This window comes from Camelus ferus, chromosome 13, assembly GCF_009834535.1.
Source record: "Camelus ferus isolate YT-003-E chromosome 13, BCGSAC_Cfer_1.0, whole genome shotgun sequence".
NCBI lineage: Eukaryota > Metazoa > Chordata > Mammalia > Artiodactyla > Camelidae > Camelus > Camelus ferus.
In genome coordinates this window covers 64,243,552-64,260,075 of record NC_045708.1, presented here as the reverse complement: position 1 = coordinate 64,260,075, position 16,524 = coordinate 64,243,552, and the positions used below count along the sequence as shown (strand labels likewise).

General features: G+C 39.3%; 1 protein-coding gene and 1 non-coding gene across 3 annotated transcripts in view; both read left to right on the top strand.

The window, feature by feature from the left end:
- ZNHIT6 (zinc finger HIT-type containing 6) overlaps positions 1–11,063 on the top strand; it is a 50,495-nt gene extending 39,432 nt beyond the window's left edge. The window contains exons 9-11 of one of the 2 annotated variants that reach the window (XM_032494711.1): positions 6,177–6,301; positions 7,732–7,831; positions 10,130–11,063. In XM_032494711.1, the coding sequence (XP_032350602.1) occupies positions 6,177–6,301; positions 7,732–7,831; positions 10,130–10,139 (235 nt within the window). In that variant the 3' untranslated portion in view covers positions 10,140–11,063. The remainder of the gene's footprint in view (positions 1–6,176; positions 6,302–7,731; positions 7,832–10,129) is intronic. The other variant, XM_006190161.3, reaches the window with a different exon arrangement.
- Positions 11,064–11,312: 249 nt separating this feature from the next.
- LOC116668410 lies at positions 11,313–11,442 on the top strand. Its single transcript, XR_004325576.1, has one exon.
- The last annotated feature ends 5,082 nt before the right edge of the window (positions 11,443–16,524 follow it).

Here is a 16,524-nt window from a genome sequence, read left to right as displayed (position 1 = left end):
ACAAGCAAACAGTTATGTGAAGAACTCAAAAGATCAGCTTTGTAGTTGCAACTGTGCATCTCCTTGAGCAACCCTGAGTAAGATTCTTGACTTCTCAGGGCTTCAGTGCCCTCACCTGGAAGATAAAAAAAAGACTAGAGTAAGTTCTTGCTAACTCTAAAATAATATAATTCTGTGGTGTAGTTAATTCATGAACTGTTTAACCTTTCAGCAAAAGTTTTTCTGAGCAGCTCAGTCATATTTTCCAAAGTGATAGTTCCTAATAGAGATTGAAGATGTAGCAATCTGTACTGATCAGATTCTTGCAGTTGAGTCTAGTACCAGAGGAAGCGTGTGTCTTGTTAACAAGAGTAAGGCTAATTAGATGGGGACGTGTGTATAGCTCAGTGGTAGAGCGCATGCTTAGTATGCACAAGGTCCTGGGTTCAATCCCCAGAACCTCCATTAAATAATTAATTAAAACCTAATTACCTCCCCCTTCCCCCCCAAAAGAAAACGAAAAAAGAATAAGGCTGATTAGAATTTCCTTTGTTAACTAAGAGAAAATCAATGGAGAAAGAGGGATTTTTAAGAACCAGTTAAGGAGTGGAGCTAGGGTTTAGCAAATGAAGTGCCTGGGTATTTATTACAGGCACAGTGCAGCCTGAAAGACCATTGGGAGGTGGAAAAGATAGAAGAGAGACGGTTCATTGAGCGTCTGCCCTGCTTAAGAGTCTATCGTAGCACTGTCCCAGTGAATGCAATGTGGTAGTAGTTTATTTGACTAGCGTTCCCAGTAAACTGTGGGGTTTATTTCTATGAACTTCCATTACCTAGCAGCCTATCTGTATATGGTAGACACTAAATAAATATTTGAGGGGTTAATTGATGAAGGAACAGGCACTGTTTACATTTTCACATGCATTAATTCTAATGAAATACGTTCTATCTCTCTATTTTACAAGATAGGAATCTTATGCTCTGACAATTTGACTTCTCCAAAGAAAGCAAGTTATAGTTACAAAGCCAGGACTTGGACTGAGGTCTTTTTGTCTGCAAAGTTCATGCTTTTTCTACTAACTAGCCTCATCATATAGATCATGAACATAATTCCTGTTAATTATGCTATTTCCCTGCTAAAGATGCTAAATTACCTTTGTAGTATAAAGTCTTATTACTGATGTTAGTTTGGCAAGTTACACTTAGAAACATTTTCACCTATTACTTACATCTTTACAAGCTGGCTGGTGACTAGATAACCTTTCCATCCTTATACTGATGAGGAAAACTGAGTACCCTTGAGAGGTCACAGCTTGTAAGGACCAGTGATGACTGGAACCCAGGCCTTCTGGATTTAAAAGTAATTGAGCTGACTGGTGAGGAAAAGGAAAGACTGAACAAATGGCATCCAGAGCAAGAGCCTGGTATGGCCCTCTTTAAAGCATGTTTTAAAATGTGTAGTTGGTCACTTCCTCTCACCACATCCCATAGCTTTCATGTCATCAGCAGCCTGGGACCATCTCCCAGCACGGTGCTGAGCGGTGAGCTTTCTGAGTGGAGGTGTATGTCTGCACCACCCTCCTCATGACTGGTCCCCCATGTCAAGCATGTGGAGTCCTCGTTTGCATGTTTACATAAAAGTCCCAAGACAAAACGCAATAAGCCACTAATTCAATTACTGTATTTTTTAAAATACGAAAATGAGGAGAAATTAGGTAAGAAAAAATTTGACAAAATCTGTTTCTAGTGTGACGTGGACAGTATGAGTTGCAAGAATTGTCACAAGGGACTATTATTTGGAGAAATTTTAAATAATACCTTTTTCTTGTAAACAGAAGAGTTCAGAAACTGACCCCTGTACTTAGTTTTGTTTTATATGTTGTAGTTTGAGTTTACGTATTGTTTTTTCTCCTGTTGCAGATCTTTGTTAACAGTCTGTTTTCTTCCTTTTCATTTGGATTTTAAAAGCTAGTTTGTTCACTTAATCTGTTCTGTTTCTGCTCTATTAGAATAAGTTTAGTACTTTTAAAATTGTTATTTTAAAAGAATTTAAGTGCAAATTTAAAACATTTAGCTTATAATTGATTCAGGGACCTTACTGAATTCAGATAATACCAGAATGAGCCATACTTTTAAAAACATTTAGCTATTTAGCTATTAGACTATAATAAACTGACTTACATTAAGGTTAATTTTTTTTAAACAGCAAGAGATTGGACTGTGTACTTTTGGAATCAGGTGCACTTTTAACTTAGAAACCTAAGTTAAGAAATAAATACAACTATTAGGAATATAGGTTAATTGCAGCCATTGGCAGAGAAATATCAACACTTGTAGAATTCTAGAGCTGGAAGGATCTTGGTGATCACCTCATTGGATGACCTTCCTTTATAGTGGAAAAATTCTGTGGCCTAGGGATTGCTACTAATTTGTTACATTTGGAAAATTTTCAAATTTAGTTTCAGGGTATCTTTTTAGGAGGTGGAAGAGAAGGTGATCTAGGGGGTATCAGTGATGAGATGGGAAATAGAGTGGTTTGTGATTTTGTTTTTAATTTTATCTCCTTTTGAGTTATGAGAAGTTTTGTTTTTTTTTTTTAATCCTAATTTGCTAATAAAGTGCTGAGAAAGAAGTTCAAGAACTTGGCTAGTTTCTCTGAAGGTCAGTAACAGAACCAAACTTAAAAGCATGCCCGTGAGTATCAAGACAACTTTTATTTATACGATGTCACTCTCTGTAACACCTGTTCAGCGCGCTGAGCCGTGCTGCCCTTACAGCGCCCCTGTGAGGCTGCCTGGGGCGGGGTCCGCCAGCAACCGCTGAGGGCGAGCAAGGGAAATCACAAGGGGAACCGTCTGATAGGATCCCTAAGGGTAAAAGAAAAGACAAATGTTGGTACCTTAGTTCTTTCAAAACCAAGTAGTTTGTCTTATGGTGGCAGAGCCCTTTTACTAACTGGAAGCACCAGAGTTCATGAAAGTATTAAAAAAGGTGAAACTGTCCCTCAGGATTCAGTGACTTAATGGCTTGCAAAGGATGCTTTAGGCAGTGCCAAGCTGGACTCTACAACCTGCCTCAAGATGATGGGAACAGAAGCATTCAAAGTAGTACCTCTTAGAAGTAAATATGATGTAAAATATTGATTTGAAAGTTATAAGGCTACATTTAAAATGCAAAATGCATAAAAAGGAAAATAAGTGTTTCAATGCTTACGTAAAAGTGCCATCCTTTGTTACTGAAGAGGTTCACTGACTTTGTCCCAAACTAAAGTATCTATAAGAATGTGTTGTTATTTTAGATGAATAAAAATGTAACACTGTGTTCACGGCTTAAGTAAATGAGCTCACAGTTTCTGTGTTTTATCGTTCAGCCCTCATAGTGACTCTCTGAAACAATACCATTATTACCTCCATTTTCAAGCACGGAAACTAGAGATTAGAGACGTTAAATAACTTGTCCAGAATCACAGGCCAGTGAGTGATGGAGCCAGGACTGTAACTCAGGGTTCGACTCCAAACCCAAGCAACCACTAAAAATTACTGCTTCCTTTAACTACAACCCAGGTCTACAGAATGTTGCCCATATGTGTTTGATAGCCTTCCTTTATAAAATAGTTTACATAATTTACGTCTTAATTGCTAGCAAATAGATTAATGGTAGACTAATGGTAGACTAAGAGTAACGACTAGTAGTAGGAAAATCAGAGAACGTCAGAACATTAGTTAAAGATTACCTAGTGGAATCTGACCTTGCGACAGACTAGAAAACTGGGGCCCTGAAGCTTCTTGACACTCACAAGCAATAGTGCTGTGATTACAAGTGTGTGACACTGTAGGGTGAACACTAAATAAGGTTCAGTGGTTCTAATTAAAACCACACAAAACACCAGATTTTCACTGCGTTTGAATAAAATATTTTTAAATAATTCATTATAAATTTTTATATGAATCTTTACATCCTAAGAGCCTACATGGCACATAAAATAAGGACCAGTTTTTTTAATTAAACAAGTATAATTAATTATAGTTTTAAAATTGAAATAATGTATAGCTTATCACGTGGTAATTTTTAAGTATCTCTAAATGTTCCTCTGCTGGGATCACTTCATACTGTATCAGCAATAATACTAGGTTCTGGTTACCATGTGGCTTTTGAAGATTCCTTTTTTTTTTTTTTTTTAGTTTTAGCTTTGAAAATCTAGAGAAGCTTAACGGAGATTTAATATTTTAAAAAGAAATAAAGCACCTAAAACATTGAATATACACTGAAAATTATTTACCAAAAAAGTGAAATAAGTAGAAGACATTCCCTTATTTGGAGAGTGTCTTAATAGAAGCCTTTGCTTCCATTAAAACGCACAGAAGATAAGTTGCTACAGGTATTTGTAGGATATCGCTTTAAAAGTTCCTATTTGAAAATTCATGTCTTGCTTTTCCTAAGAAAAATTTAGTTACACCCATTTTATATTTTACTTTATAAATTAATTTTGTATTTTGGTATCTTTGGTATAATTTAATCTCACTTTTTTGGTATAATTAATGCTAACTTCTTAAAAAACACTGCTGATTTCAAAGGGAAATACTGCATAAAAGATGTGAAGCATTTAATTCTTGAATGCCAGAACCACTGTTAAAGTGTCGTAAGCACATCTGTATTACATTACACAGGGAAAAGAATGTGTGTGTCCTGTGGCCTATGGGCACAGGGTGGCTGCTTTAGGAAAAAAACTGAGTATTTTACATTTCAAGTTTCTTTTCAACATAAAAAATATTCTATGAGTCTAAAATGAAGAATTTAATTCCAGGGCTGGGATGTGAGGTCAGGCAAATAGAAACAAAGTTTTGGTTTCACAGTTGTTCTCTCACTTGTCACCCACTTCTTAAGAAGAAATCAGTTTCTATTAAGTGGGCTTGGCATTGCATTTGTTAAGCACTTCTATTTTCTCTTATTGGAAAACTTTTGCACGGGACAAACTTAGAACAAAATTAGAACACAGAGAAATCACTACACCAAGAGTTCTTAGTAAGTGTGCTGCATGTCTCAGTCAGCTGCAAGGTATGGTGCAAATTATTTGTTATTAATTAAGAAATGCTGAAGTTTGAATGATTTACTCTTAAAATTACAGCAGATTCAAATGTATCCCAATGACGATGTCACTCCTGGAACACTGGTATTCCAGTGCACTTTCTTGAGCGGAAGGGGAAAGGATGGAGTTCCAGCTATCAGACTGGGAATTCCTTGGGATGTGTGTTTTGCATGTGAATATCATCTGTCTTCAGGGGAGATGGAGGGAAAAAAGGCGGAGAACCTCTGTACTATATTGGTGAATGTGATCTCAACTTTCTCCTCTTTGTCGTGACATGATGGTCACATGCCAGCACGTTCCCTAGTGAGCGAGCTGAAATTCCGCCCCTTTCCTCCTACCCCAGAAAGCAGGCAAGGGAGGATGTTAGGGGAATGCATCTTGAAATAAACTTCAAAAACAATTTTTTTAGAGTAATGATTTGAGAATTTCATACCTTAAGGAACATTAGCATCTAATTTACTGGCTGCGTCACGATACCATGACTGATAATCTCTGTAATTCTTAAAATTTTGTGCTTTTACTTCACTCATAAGTTCAAACTTCTTTTTTTTTAACTTTAAAATAAAGGAAAGCCAAATTTAATTATATGGCAACATATATTTCCAGAAAGTATTTATAATTTAGAGTTAAATTTTTATTAAAATACTTGGTAGCCAGTTATTTTACCATCATGTGTTACTAGAAATTAGTTATCATGGGATAGTTGTTTGGTTTTCTTTTAAGACTCAAACTAAATGTATTTGAGGAATTTGAATTTTTAGCTAGTCAGTGTTTTATCCAAGAAAAATTCATGACATGTCAAATACAGATATTATGTAAAAGTCAGCCTTTATCTCTTACTTGATATGAAAATGAATGGCATGTTCTAGAGCTCTCTTAATGTCTAATTATTTGATATGCTTTTGATTTAGCTTAGAACCTCTATAATAATAGCTCTTTTACCTGAACTTCTTAGCTATACTAAACTTACTATGTTATAAGGAAATAACTACTGAATTAATGTCATCACCATTTAAAATTTTTTTAAATGTAAGGGGCTTACATTTTTTTTATGAGTAATTTTGAATAAAACTCTGATTTTTGTTTGTTTGTTTTGCTTTTTTACTATAAGATACTATGAACTGGATCCTGACAAAAGTCTCCTTGACAATTTGAAGAACAAAGTGATCATTGAATACCCAACATTACATGTGGTATTAAAAGAATACAGTAATGACATGAAAATTCTTCACCAAGGTAAGTGTAAATTTGTTCCTGTGATGCTTAGAATAATTACTGAGACTGAAGCAATTACATGACTGTCTTTATATATTTTCCCGCCGCATTTACACACTGAATTTACTCTGTAACTGCAGATAATTGTGTAAGGAACCAAATGAATGAGCTGTTGCTCCTGTCCTGTTAGAGAGCACGTAAGCTTATATCAACTCAAAGTGAGTCAGTTTGAATGTCTATCTGTAAAAGGATATGTGTACTTTTCCTTTTAGGAGTTTTGTGTGCTTCTGTCTTTTTTTAAGGTAATAGCCTTTAAGCAACAGTCTGTCCATGACCGGGTAAATTTACTTCCCAGTTAAAACTCCACAGAGGTTTCAAAAATGAGGGGTTACAAAACATATTTCGTGTTCTACTTTGTGGAAAGGGAAATGCTGCAGGGAACATTGGGTTTAAGATTTGGACTGCGTTTAGGATAAGCTAGTGCCATGGCCTTGACCCTTTATCTCCCTTTTTTTTTTTTTTTTTAAACCCACTGGTCTTACTTTCTCTGATTTTGTTTCCTTGGCTATATGCCTTGGCATTTTAGAGATTCCATAAAAATAGGTATTTTTCCCTCTTTGGTGAGTAATGGAAGAAGTATGAAAACTGGAAATGGCATCTGTAAAAGTTTAGTATATAAAATGCTTTTTCCATATATGCAGTTACTGATTAAAGTAAACTAATTATGTTCCTGAATTTAAGTTCTAAAAGAGGAATAAAATGAAAAAATTACTTTTAAAAGGGGAGAGAAGGACACTCACTCACCATAACTCAAAACCATTAGACGGCGTGCTCAGCTGCAAATTACAGGTGCAGGCCAGGTTTCACTGTAACGAACTCCAGAGAATCACAGAATCCTTGGATTGGATTGAATTCTGTTTTTTAAATAACATTATTTGAAATGTGGTTCAGCTTTTATTGTTACACCAACATTACAGACTGTAATAGGCAGTAACCTTTGTTGTAAGGGTCTTCTTCGTGTGTGTATATGGTGGTTTTTTTTATCTTTGTGGAAGTTAATGGGAGAAATCTTTTTTCAAAGTAGCCAAAATGTCATCAGTGCCACAGCTTGAAACTAGATTTTTAATTGGCAAGCGTGAAACTTAATAATCAATTGTGGGTCTCTAAATCTTTAGGTTAATTCTTGACTTTATATCTTGTACAATTTGAGAATATCCAGTTTTATTTTCTTAAATTAAATTAGAAATTTCAGTTCTAAATGACCCGTTTCACTTTTTTTTAAGCTGTGTAAAACCTTACTTTTTCCTTAATATAATTCACATAGCGCTCTCTCTCTCTCTAAATGTTGGTTTCAGGGAAAGTTGTTTAGTAATGTGGGTTCCTAGCCAGAGCAAACATTGTCTGTGTAAATAAACACAGCACACACAGCTCCTCTTTTTCACCTTGTTTAGGAATGCACATTGCAGTGAGTCTTCCTGTCACGGAGCAGAAAGAGAAGGCTACTTTTGTAGTGTACTTGGAAGCCTCTGAAGTAAAATTTGCTGTTTTTTGGTGGGTATATGACGTTGGACTTACAGGAAGCGCAAGTGACCCGTGCTCTCAGTATGGAGGGTCGTTTAGAGCTGCAAAGAACCAAGGCGGATCTAGAAGGAGTTAAAGGACCTTATCAGTGTTGTCACATCATAAATACACACACTTTAAAAATAGTGCCAGGTCTTCCTGCAGGTGCGTGTGTGTGCGTGAGCCCTTCAAGGTGCCCTCTTCTTCGTACGTTCCCACAACACTGGACGTTCTGCAGGGCGGCCCCTTAATACGGGAGGGGGGTTATACAAGAGCAGGGCATTTTCTTTGGAAAGCCTTGAAATTCTCTCTCCGGAGGCAAGAAAGTTGGATTTTGATCTTGAATTCATAGCGAAGGTGTCTCTCTTCCAGTCCGGGGAAAATGTGTTTTTGGGCTGGGATTCAGTTGTCTGCACACTTGGTGATTGTTACAATGTTTGTTACGATCATAGATGGCCATAGTTTATGTTTTCAAAAGTCTGCCTATGTTGATGGGCAGTAGACAAGTTTTGTTTGCTTGCTTGCTTTTTGATTTGTACGGAATGAAAAAGGTTGACTGAAAAAGGGTAGGCAGCGAGGTAGCCCACCAGACTGGAGGGGTCGAGTGCGGATCGCCCACCCTGTGTCAGTGCAGTGGGAAGTGCTCAGAGCGCCTGACTCGTTTCACGGGCCCTTGTTTGCCAGAGCTAGCTGGTAGATCTAATGACACGATACAGCGTGCTGCATTTCAGTCTAAGGAAAAAGGTATGGAGCTCCATGAAAAGAAAACTGGGCAACTTCAGTAAGCAAAGAAAGGAAGGGGTGTTCCCCAAAACTGCAGTGCCGTGGAGCACAAGGCCCTTTAATTCTGTAAGGTCGGCAAAATACATGTCTCTGTTATTCTAATATAGCTCAAAATTAGAACATGCCTCTGCCTTTTAAGGAGTCTAACCCAACCCTGATTACTTGAATTAGTGAAAATACTGTCACAGCAGCCACTCGTACGTCAGCCTCTTGTTGGGCCAGTAAATCCTTTCATTCATTCTCCTTCCCACCCTCATTCCTCCTCCCTCTTTTTCTTCCTTTGTGTGTGTGTGTGTGTGTGTGTGGCGGTGAGATGGGGGTAGAGTTCAGTCACAGGAACACACATGTAGACTTTACGATGCAATAGGTTCTGTAATGGTTTCAGCGCCGAGAAAGCCAGCAGAGAAAACAACGACCCTGTGATGTCCTGGAGACCCTTGAAGGGCTCTGCTAGAGTTTAGGGAATTCCACAGGGGTGAGGACGGTGTCTTGGATGGGATCTGTTGGGAGCCTCACTCATGAGAAGGACTCGGTGAGTACGAAGCAGAGTCCCGGTCTGTGGTTCTCACATCAGCTCTTACTAGCTGAGGCCTTGGCATTCACTGTGCCTCTCAGCTTTAGTTTCCTTATCTACACAACGGAGATAAAGGGCTATAAACCTCAAGCAAATTAACCTGTATTCTAACCGTACCATTTTTCAAAGTGTTTTTTGTGTTACTACCTTGTAGCATCACTAGTCAATGAAATAAATAGAGAAGTTCCTCTGGTTCCCATTTTGCAAATTGGAGGGGGGAAAAAAACTTAAAAGTTAGAGGACCTTTGCATTATATTGGTTGAGCACATGTGCTAGACTAGGGGGACAGGTACACGGAAGAAAGGCCCAGGGCCTGTCCTCAGGGAGCTCTCAGTTCAGTGAGTCTTGCGTGCTTGCAGTCTCGACAGAGCTCCCCTGTCACGTTGCTCGCCCACTGTGGAGGGGGTGCCCCTGAGGAGACACAGCTGTCACCCAGATTTGGGTGATGTGGCGATCAACGTGTCAAAGGAGCTCCATTTCTGCTCTGACTCTTCTTTCCCGTGAAAGGAAGGAGATGGCGATGAGCTAGCCTTCTGTCAGCCCACATGCACTCAACATATACTGACCCTCAATTTTAAGTTTTAAAAAAATCATGGAAAAAGTTACTCCAACCCGCACTTGGCCAGCCTGTGTGATAATAGCGGTGCAAGTATCGGATCCTGACCGCACTGTGAAGTGACCATTCCCCAGCCTTCCACAGAGTCAGGAAGGATGTTACCTCACAAAACATAATTGCCACTTTCAGACATCATTTCTCTATTTATTGTGGCCGGAGTCGTATATCCCAGCTGCCTGGGACATGACATGGTTTTCTGTCCCCGTGAGCAGTGCTGCTGGTATGTATCAGAGGGGAGCAGAGAAGAGGGGAAAACAGAACAGGCCAAACAGGAACAGTATAAACACTTGACTGTATATTTACTTATTTTTTTCAGTGAAAAGTGAATCTGCTAAGAACACAGGCAGCGAAAACTGAGCACTTCTTTTGGAGCAAGACCGTGGAAATTCCCAGACACTTTTGGAGGACCAGCCGTATTGATGATGTGAGGGTGTTGTCACTTGGTGGATGGAATTTTTTGTTTCTCTGAAAAGTAATTAAACAATGTGAAAAGATTTTTCAATCTGTTTTCTAGCCTCTTGAATTCACTTGTCAGGCTTGGGCTTTAATACGCTTCATGCTGTAGGCGGAAAACTTTTTTAATTTGTTGGTTAGATGCAGGACCAAACCCAGGCATAACCTGTGTCAGCCACAAAGTCAGCATTCCCTGCTGCGGAGCCCCCCCGGACAGACAGGCCGTGGGCACGCCCTCCAGCCACAGGGGGGCTGACCCCTGCGTTGCCCATTCTTGCCTCTGGGATTTATTGAGACGACTTGAAATGGGTCTTTTTCACTTGGGTAGCACCCAGTACGATGTCCTGTGTAAAGGGTTGTCTAAATACTATGAACCACCATTTCTTATATTCACTTCAGAAGATCAGTGTGACTCGGCAGTGTTGTTGGAACCGTCAGGGCTCACAGATTTGACTCCACTTGTCCACACGGTGAGCTGTGTCTTACCGTGAGTTCTGCGCCTTTCATCCCATTCCTGCTCCGCTCTTGCCGTCACCACACAGGGGCGTCGTGAGGAGCCGTTTTCTGCTGTGTTTTGGAACGTCTAGCAATAACTACAGAGAAAACACTCGGAACTCCTCAAAGTGGCATTGGAATGTGTATGTGTATTTATGTATAAACATGGCTTAATTTATACCTTATGGCAGCTCTGTGTGCATTATGATCTCACATATTAACGTTTCCTAGTTTCATTGGAATTTATACAATTATAAAATTGCAATATGACTCTAAATGATTAAAAGATGATTACATCTGTATTGCATCTGTGTACTTAATGGTTAAGAAAACAATAATAAAATTGGACATTAATGAAATTCATTTTTAGTTTACAGTTAGAATAAGTTTTAGACCAAAAGGAAACCAGAGGTATTAATTAAAGAGATTTAGAACAATTGGAAATATGAAAAAACACGGGTAAATGTAACTTGGGGTAGACACTGGAGAGGAGCATGCAAAGCCAAGGATGTCCCGGAGATCCTGGGTACAAAAGTAAGAGTGAGGGTGTTTGGGAGCTTGGTACACAGACTGGGCTGAAGGACTGCTCTGATTGTCCCTGTACCTCCCTAGGATAAACTGCCTTTGATGACCAAGACTAACGCAGTTAAATCTTTAATGGGCAGATACGTGCAGACAGTTTAAAAAAAAAAAAAGGTAATAGTAGAAATGTAACTCATAGACAGTTAGGTCTTACCACTTGAGAAATATATGTACTTTCTAAAGCAGCTTCTGGAATCTTCTCATATTGTAAAAACTGTGTGTAGAATTACATTTTTCACACTTACTGCAGAGACAACTAAATGGGATTTAAAGAGATTCATACTTAAACAAAAAGTGAAATTTGTTTTCTTGAGACAGACAAGAAATAGAATGAATTGAATCAAATGTGTCAAAAACCTGTTATTGGGAAGAGTGGGATAAAGTGCACAAAAAGGACATGCGATCTGAACGTCAGGGTGGAGAGCAGTTTCCCGACAGTGAAGTCTGTTATGATGTAGTCTTATTTCCAAGAAGAGTGTTGAGTTCCATCCCCTCTAGAATTTAAATCGAAAACTGGACAAAACCCAAAGAATTTGTCCTGTACTTTCCCCCTACCCAGGAGGGAAAAGAAAGGAAAAAAAAAACCCCTACACAGTCTAATGCATCTTTGATCTCTATTGTCTAGAATTCTGTTAGACTTTGAATTACAGGCTGTTTCATAGGAAGGAATTTAACTAGCACAGTTCCCGTAATGTAACTATCAGCTCATTTGATTAATATGCACATTTATTCCCACAGGATTTACATTAAACATGTGTTTTGGTGAATAACCATGTCAACTGCTTGGAGGGGGTGAAACTGGAATAGTTCACTGAGAGCCCTAGAAGTTTAGTATGAAAACCCAGTTTGTGTGTGTGTGTGTGTTTCCAGAGGTCCTCACCATTTTCGATTCCTTACAAATTCTGATGAATAAATAAATTTCCTGACCCGCATCAAGTTCAACATCCTGCATTTTGTTCATGAACCACATCTGAGAGGGAGAAAAGCTCCACCTGGCCTTCTTTATCTTTTAAACAATGATTTCAAAGGGACAGTGGGCCTTTCATAATTGTTCATTATTACATGTGAGATTAATAGCCATAAATTTACAGTAAATAAATCTTACACCTGTGTTCATCTTATAAATATGAATTAAAGAGAGTTACTATAATATTTAAGATTCCTAAGTATAATTGAGCCAGTTTGTTTTCCTGTAGCAAGTGATGGGATTCAGGTTTCAAGACATAATAGCAAACTGTTAAACACAGAACTGTAATGCCAACCATTTCTTGTATACATTTTGTTTAATTTGGTTGGCATATACAATATGTTGTACCTGATTTTATATATTACTCATTAAATTTTAAGTAAAGATACTGAGGCTTTTATTTAGTCATAAATTACTATATTAAAATGTGTTTGGTTTCAGGTAGATACAGCATACTTTTGGTTATTAACCAATTGTCCTTCAACTGCAAGTAACAGAAACAGCTCACAGGAGTGTCTGAATGCAGGGCAGTTTATTGGCTCATAGACAGCGGAGTCCGGGCATGACAGGGTCCAAACAACCCAAGAAGCCATCTTTCTATCTCCCACATTTGGCCTTGATGTTTTCCCCCCTGGATTGGTTTTCTCTTCCAGCCAGACTTTCTCTTTGGAAATGCACTCGGAGTTAGAGGCAGTGAGGTTAGGATGTGAGGTGACAGCTGTTGACAGTTTGAGCTTACATCATCACAACCACAGTATGGCAGCAGGCTGTGTAAAATTTGGGGTAAGAACTTTTATTTTGTCCAGATTAAATCACATTCCATTCCTGAGCTGATGAGTTCCCCCAAAGGAAGGGCAAATTGTCAGAAAAGGGAAGGGTGTAGGGAGCGGGAGAGGGAAGGTGGTTCCTGAGAATATAAAAGGAACAGCGTCCACCACACGCTTACTTGAATTTAACTAGCAAGAGGTTTCCAATATGAGGTAGCGTAAGGAGTGAAACTCAGAGTTAACCTGTAAACTTCATTGGCTTTAACTAGCGATTTTAGTTCATACTTGATGCCTCTGCTGCTTTGAGTTGCCATTACGGGCTTTTTTTTTTTTTTCCTTGCTTCCCATTTGTGTTTGACATGTTGCTGCTGGGTTGATCAGATGCCCGTAGCACCAGTCTGTTTCCATCAGGGCTTTGTAGATGTCTGATTTTATCAACATTTGAGAAATACTGATTTTAAAATTAGACTTATACTGGAGGATAATACTTCAAAAAGTGAAGACTACTTAAATAAAAATAGGCCCTTAAATAAACCTCTGGGGATCCATACTTTAAAGTATTTTCTTTCAACTTTGGTCAGTGAAAGCTGTCTGGAGTACGTATGCATATGTTCTTTAAAGTGAGCAAAAGTGTAAACATTTTCCACATTGGAGAGTGGTAGACTGCGCTCATTTTGAACCTCATAACCAAATGCATCTTTAAGTCTTTAATGAGCTACTACACAGCTCTGCTACTGCCAGTTTTATTTTCTCAGTGAAGCAAGTTCCAGACCCTTGCTCTTCATGACCTGGCCCCAGCCTAGTTTTACAGCCATCTTTCTTTCATCTCCACTCTTTGCTTCAGTCTCATAAAGCAACACAAAGGTTACCATATACACATCCCAGACTTCCTCCCCCTGAAGTGCCTTTCTCCTTGTTCTTCCACACGAGCGGATTCTACCTCTTTGAGACCCAGCCTGAGCAGTCATTGCTCAGTTATGTTCACACTGCGTGTGCCTCCTGATTGGCTGGTGCTCATGCCGTACTGGTTGTTGAGTGTTTTTGATATCACACTGATAATAAGAGCGGTAACTAATAGGTATTAATAGCTTACTGAATCCCAAGCACTATCCCGGGCACTTTAAGTACGTCAACTCATTTAAGGTTTCTCACAACAATCCAGTGAAAGAGATGCCACAATAAAGTCCTGCAGTAAATGGGGTACCAAGAACTCAACAACAGGAAGCAGGCTGCATTGCTGCAGGCTGAAACATGACAGAGAGCCTGCACCCGCAGCGGTCCAGGAGTTCCTTGCGTCTGACTGCAGGGCCCCAAATCCATCCTGTGGTTGGGCACATGGCGGCAGGTATCCACACAGGTTAAAATATCTATGGGGACCTCTCTGAGTCAGAACCATGTCCAACTTACACTTCTACGGAAACAGAGTGAGTCCAGGAATCTCCCAGGCAGTTGGCGCCCATCTCATCGGCCTACTTTGATCAACGCGCCCTCTGCCTCCCCAGCTCCTGAGGCAGCCTGCCGCTTCCTCGCCCCCACCCTCCACTTCCACGTTCGACCTCGACCGCGAGTTCAGGGTTTGAGCTCACATGCTAGGTGCAGAATGGAGCTGATTCACGTTATTACAGACACGTTATTATTGATGGGGTTTACTGCAAATCCATTCTACAGTTGAGAAAACCAAGGCACATAGAGGATAAAGTTATCCTTAGGTCAGACTGTTACATGGTGAATGATGGACCTTGGATATATTTTCCTTCTCTTAATCCCTCTGGTATTATCTTCCTTCCTGTTTACGTAACTGTTTATAAAATTCTCGGTATTAACCAGTCGTAAAGGCCAAATCTGTGGCTGATAATTGCGTCACAGTACCAAGCACCGTTCCTGGCCTAAAGTAAGCCCTCAATAAAGACTAGCTATTGAAATAAGGCAGCAGAAGTAGGGACGCTTTCCAGGTTAAAAAAAGAATTTAAGGCTTTGTTATAGATTGATTTCTCAATCTACCGCAAAGCCCCCGACTGATAGGCTAATGTTCATAGCTAAAAACTTAGAACTTAGCATGAGCTAGGCACCACGCTAAGCACGTTGAAACTGTTCATCACTGAATCCTCACAGCCCTGTGAAGTAGGTACTGCCGCGTTTCACTGAGTGTAACGTCATTAGTTGCAACATGTACCATTTCATGTAAACTAAGGAAAAATGCTGACGATTAAATTATAACAGTGATTTTTTTAAAAACTCAATTTAGAATACTTGAGCCCTTCTTTTAGGCATTTTACTTCAACAACTCTAAGACTCCATCAGTTGTAAGACAGCACTTTGTATACCACCAAGAATGAAAAACATTAATTGTATGACATATCCTGACTTGAGATGTTAAAACATGAAAAAAGTAGAATTGATGTGATGTATTGAGACAGATTTTTATTTATATAAGCATTCTGTGCTTATATTTTAAACAAGTGAAATTAACTGGGTAAGGCAGTCCTAAAACGTCATAGCCTGATGTTCATGGCTCAGACCTCACAATGCAGCAATTCTTTTTTTTTTAAAGCACTTTCTTTTAGTTAGGGAAGTGGTAATTAGGTTTACTGATTTTTATTTATTTACTTATTTTTCAGCAGAGGCACTGGGGATTGAACCCAGGACCTTGTGCATGCTAAGCACGCTCTCTACCCCTGCACTACCCCTCCCTTCCCCCACAGCAGATATTAATGAAGCACTCCACCCGTCTCTGCAGTTTGCTTCAAAGTCGCTGACGCCGATTTTGCAAGTTCTGATGCTGGTGTTTTCTGGATCAAGTGTTAATAGAAGGGTTTCGGTTGACAATTACTAGCACAACGGTCTGTGGAATGAAGTACTGATGGGTTGCCGATATCCGTTCATTCCACCAGAAACCACCGCCAAGTCCACACATACATGAGCAATGACAAGAACGTCTTTACTGTGGTCTGGCCAACAGCCTTTTTAAAGGCCCTGAAGAGTTCAAGGATGTTAAAATGGAAGTTCTAGAGTCGGTTAAGTACAATACCATCATTCTGGTTTTCTGTAGGTAAGCCAGGACTTAAACCAAGGCAAGCTGGCCTTCAGAGGAGACGTCCCTAACCATTAGGCGAGCTGGCCTCCTCAGCGACTCTGCCCAGGTCATCAGGTCCTCCTGAAGTCACCCATGTTTCATAATGACTTGGAGAGGATGCTAGAGTTTACTGCTACTTAAAAATGGATAATTATTTTAATAGGCTACTTAATTTTTTGAAATAGTAGGGCCGTTTCTTCATAGCTTGTGAAACTGCTTTTCTTGGAGGTTTCTCTGTTCTCTGCTGGACAGTTTCTTCTAGCATGTTTAGTTCCTGTCTTGAGTCTTTCATCCGTGTTACTCACATATTTTGCTGGTTTGGGCATAAAAATTTCAATCACTTCAGTTAGTTTGAAACCAGTTGTTAATGCCAA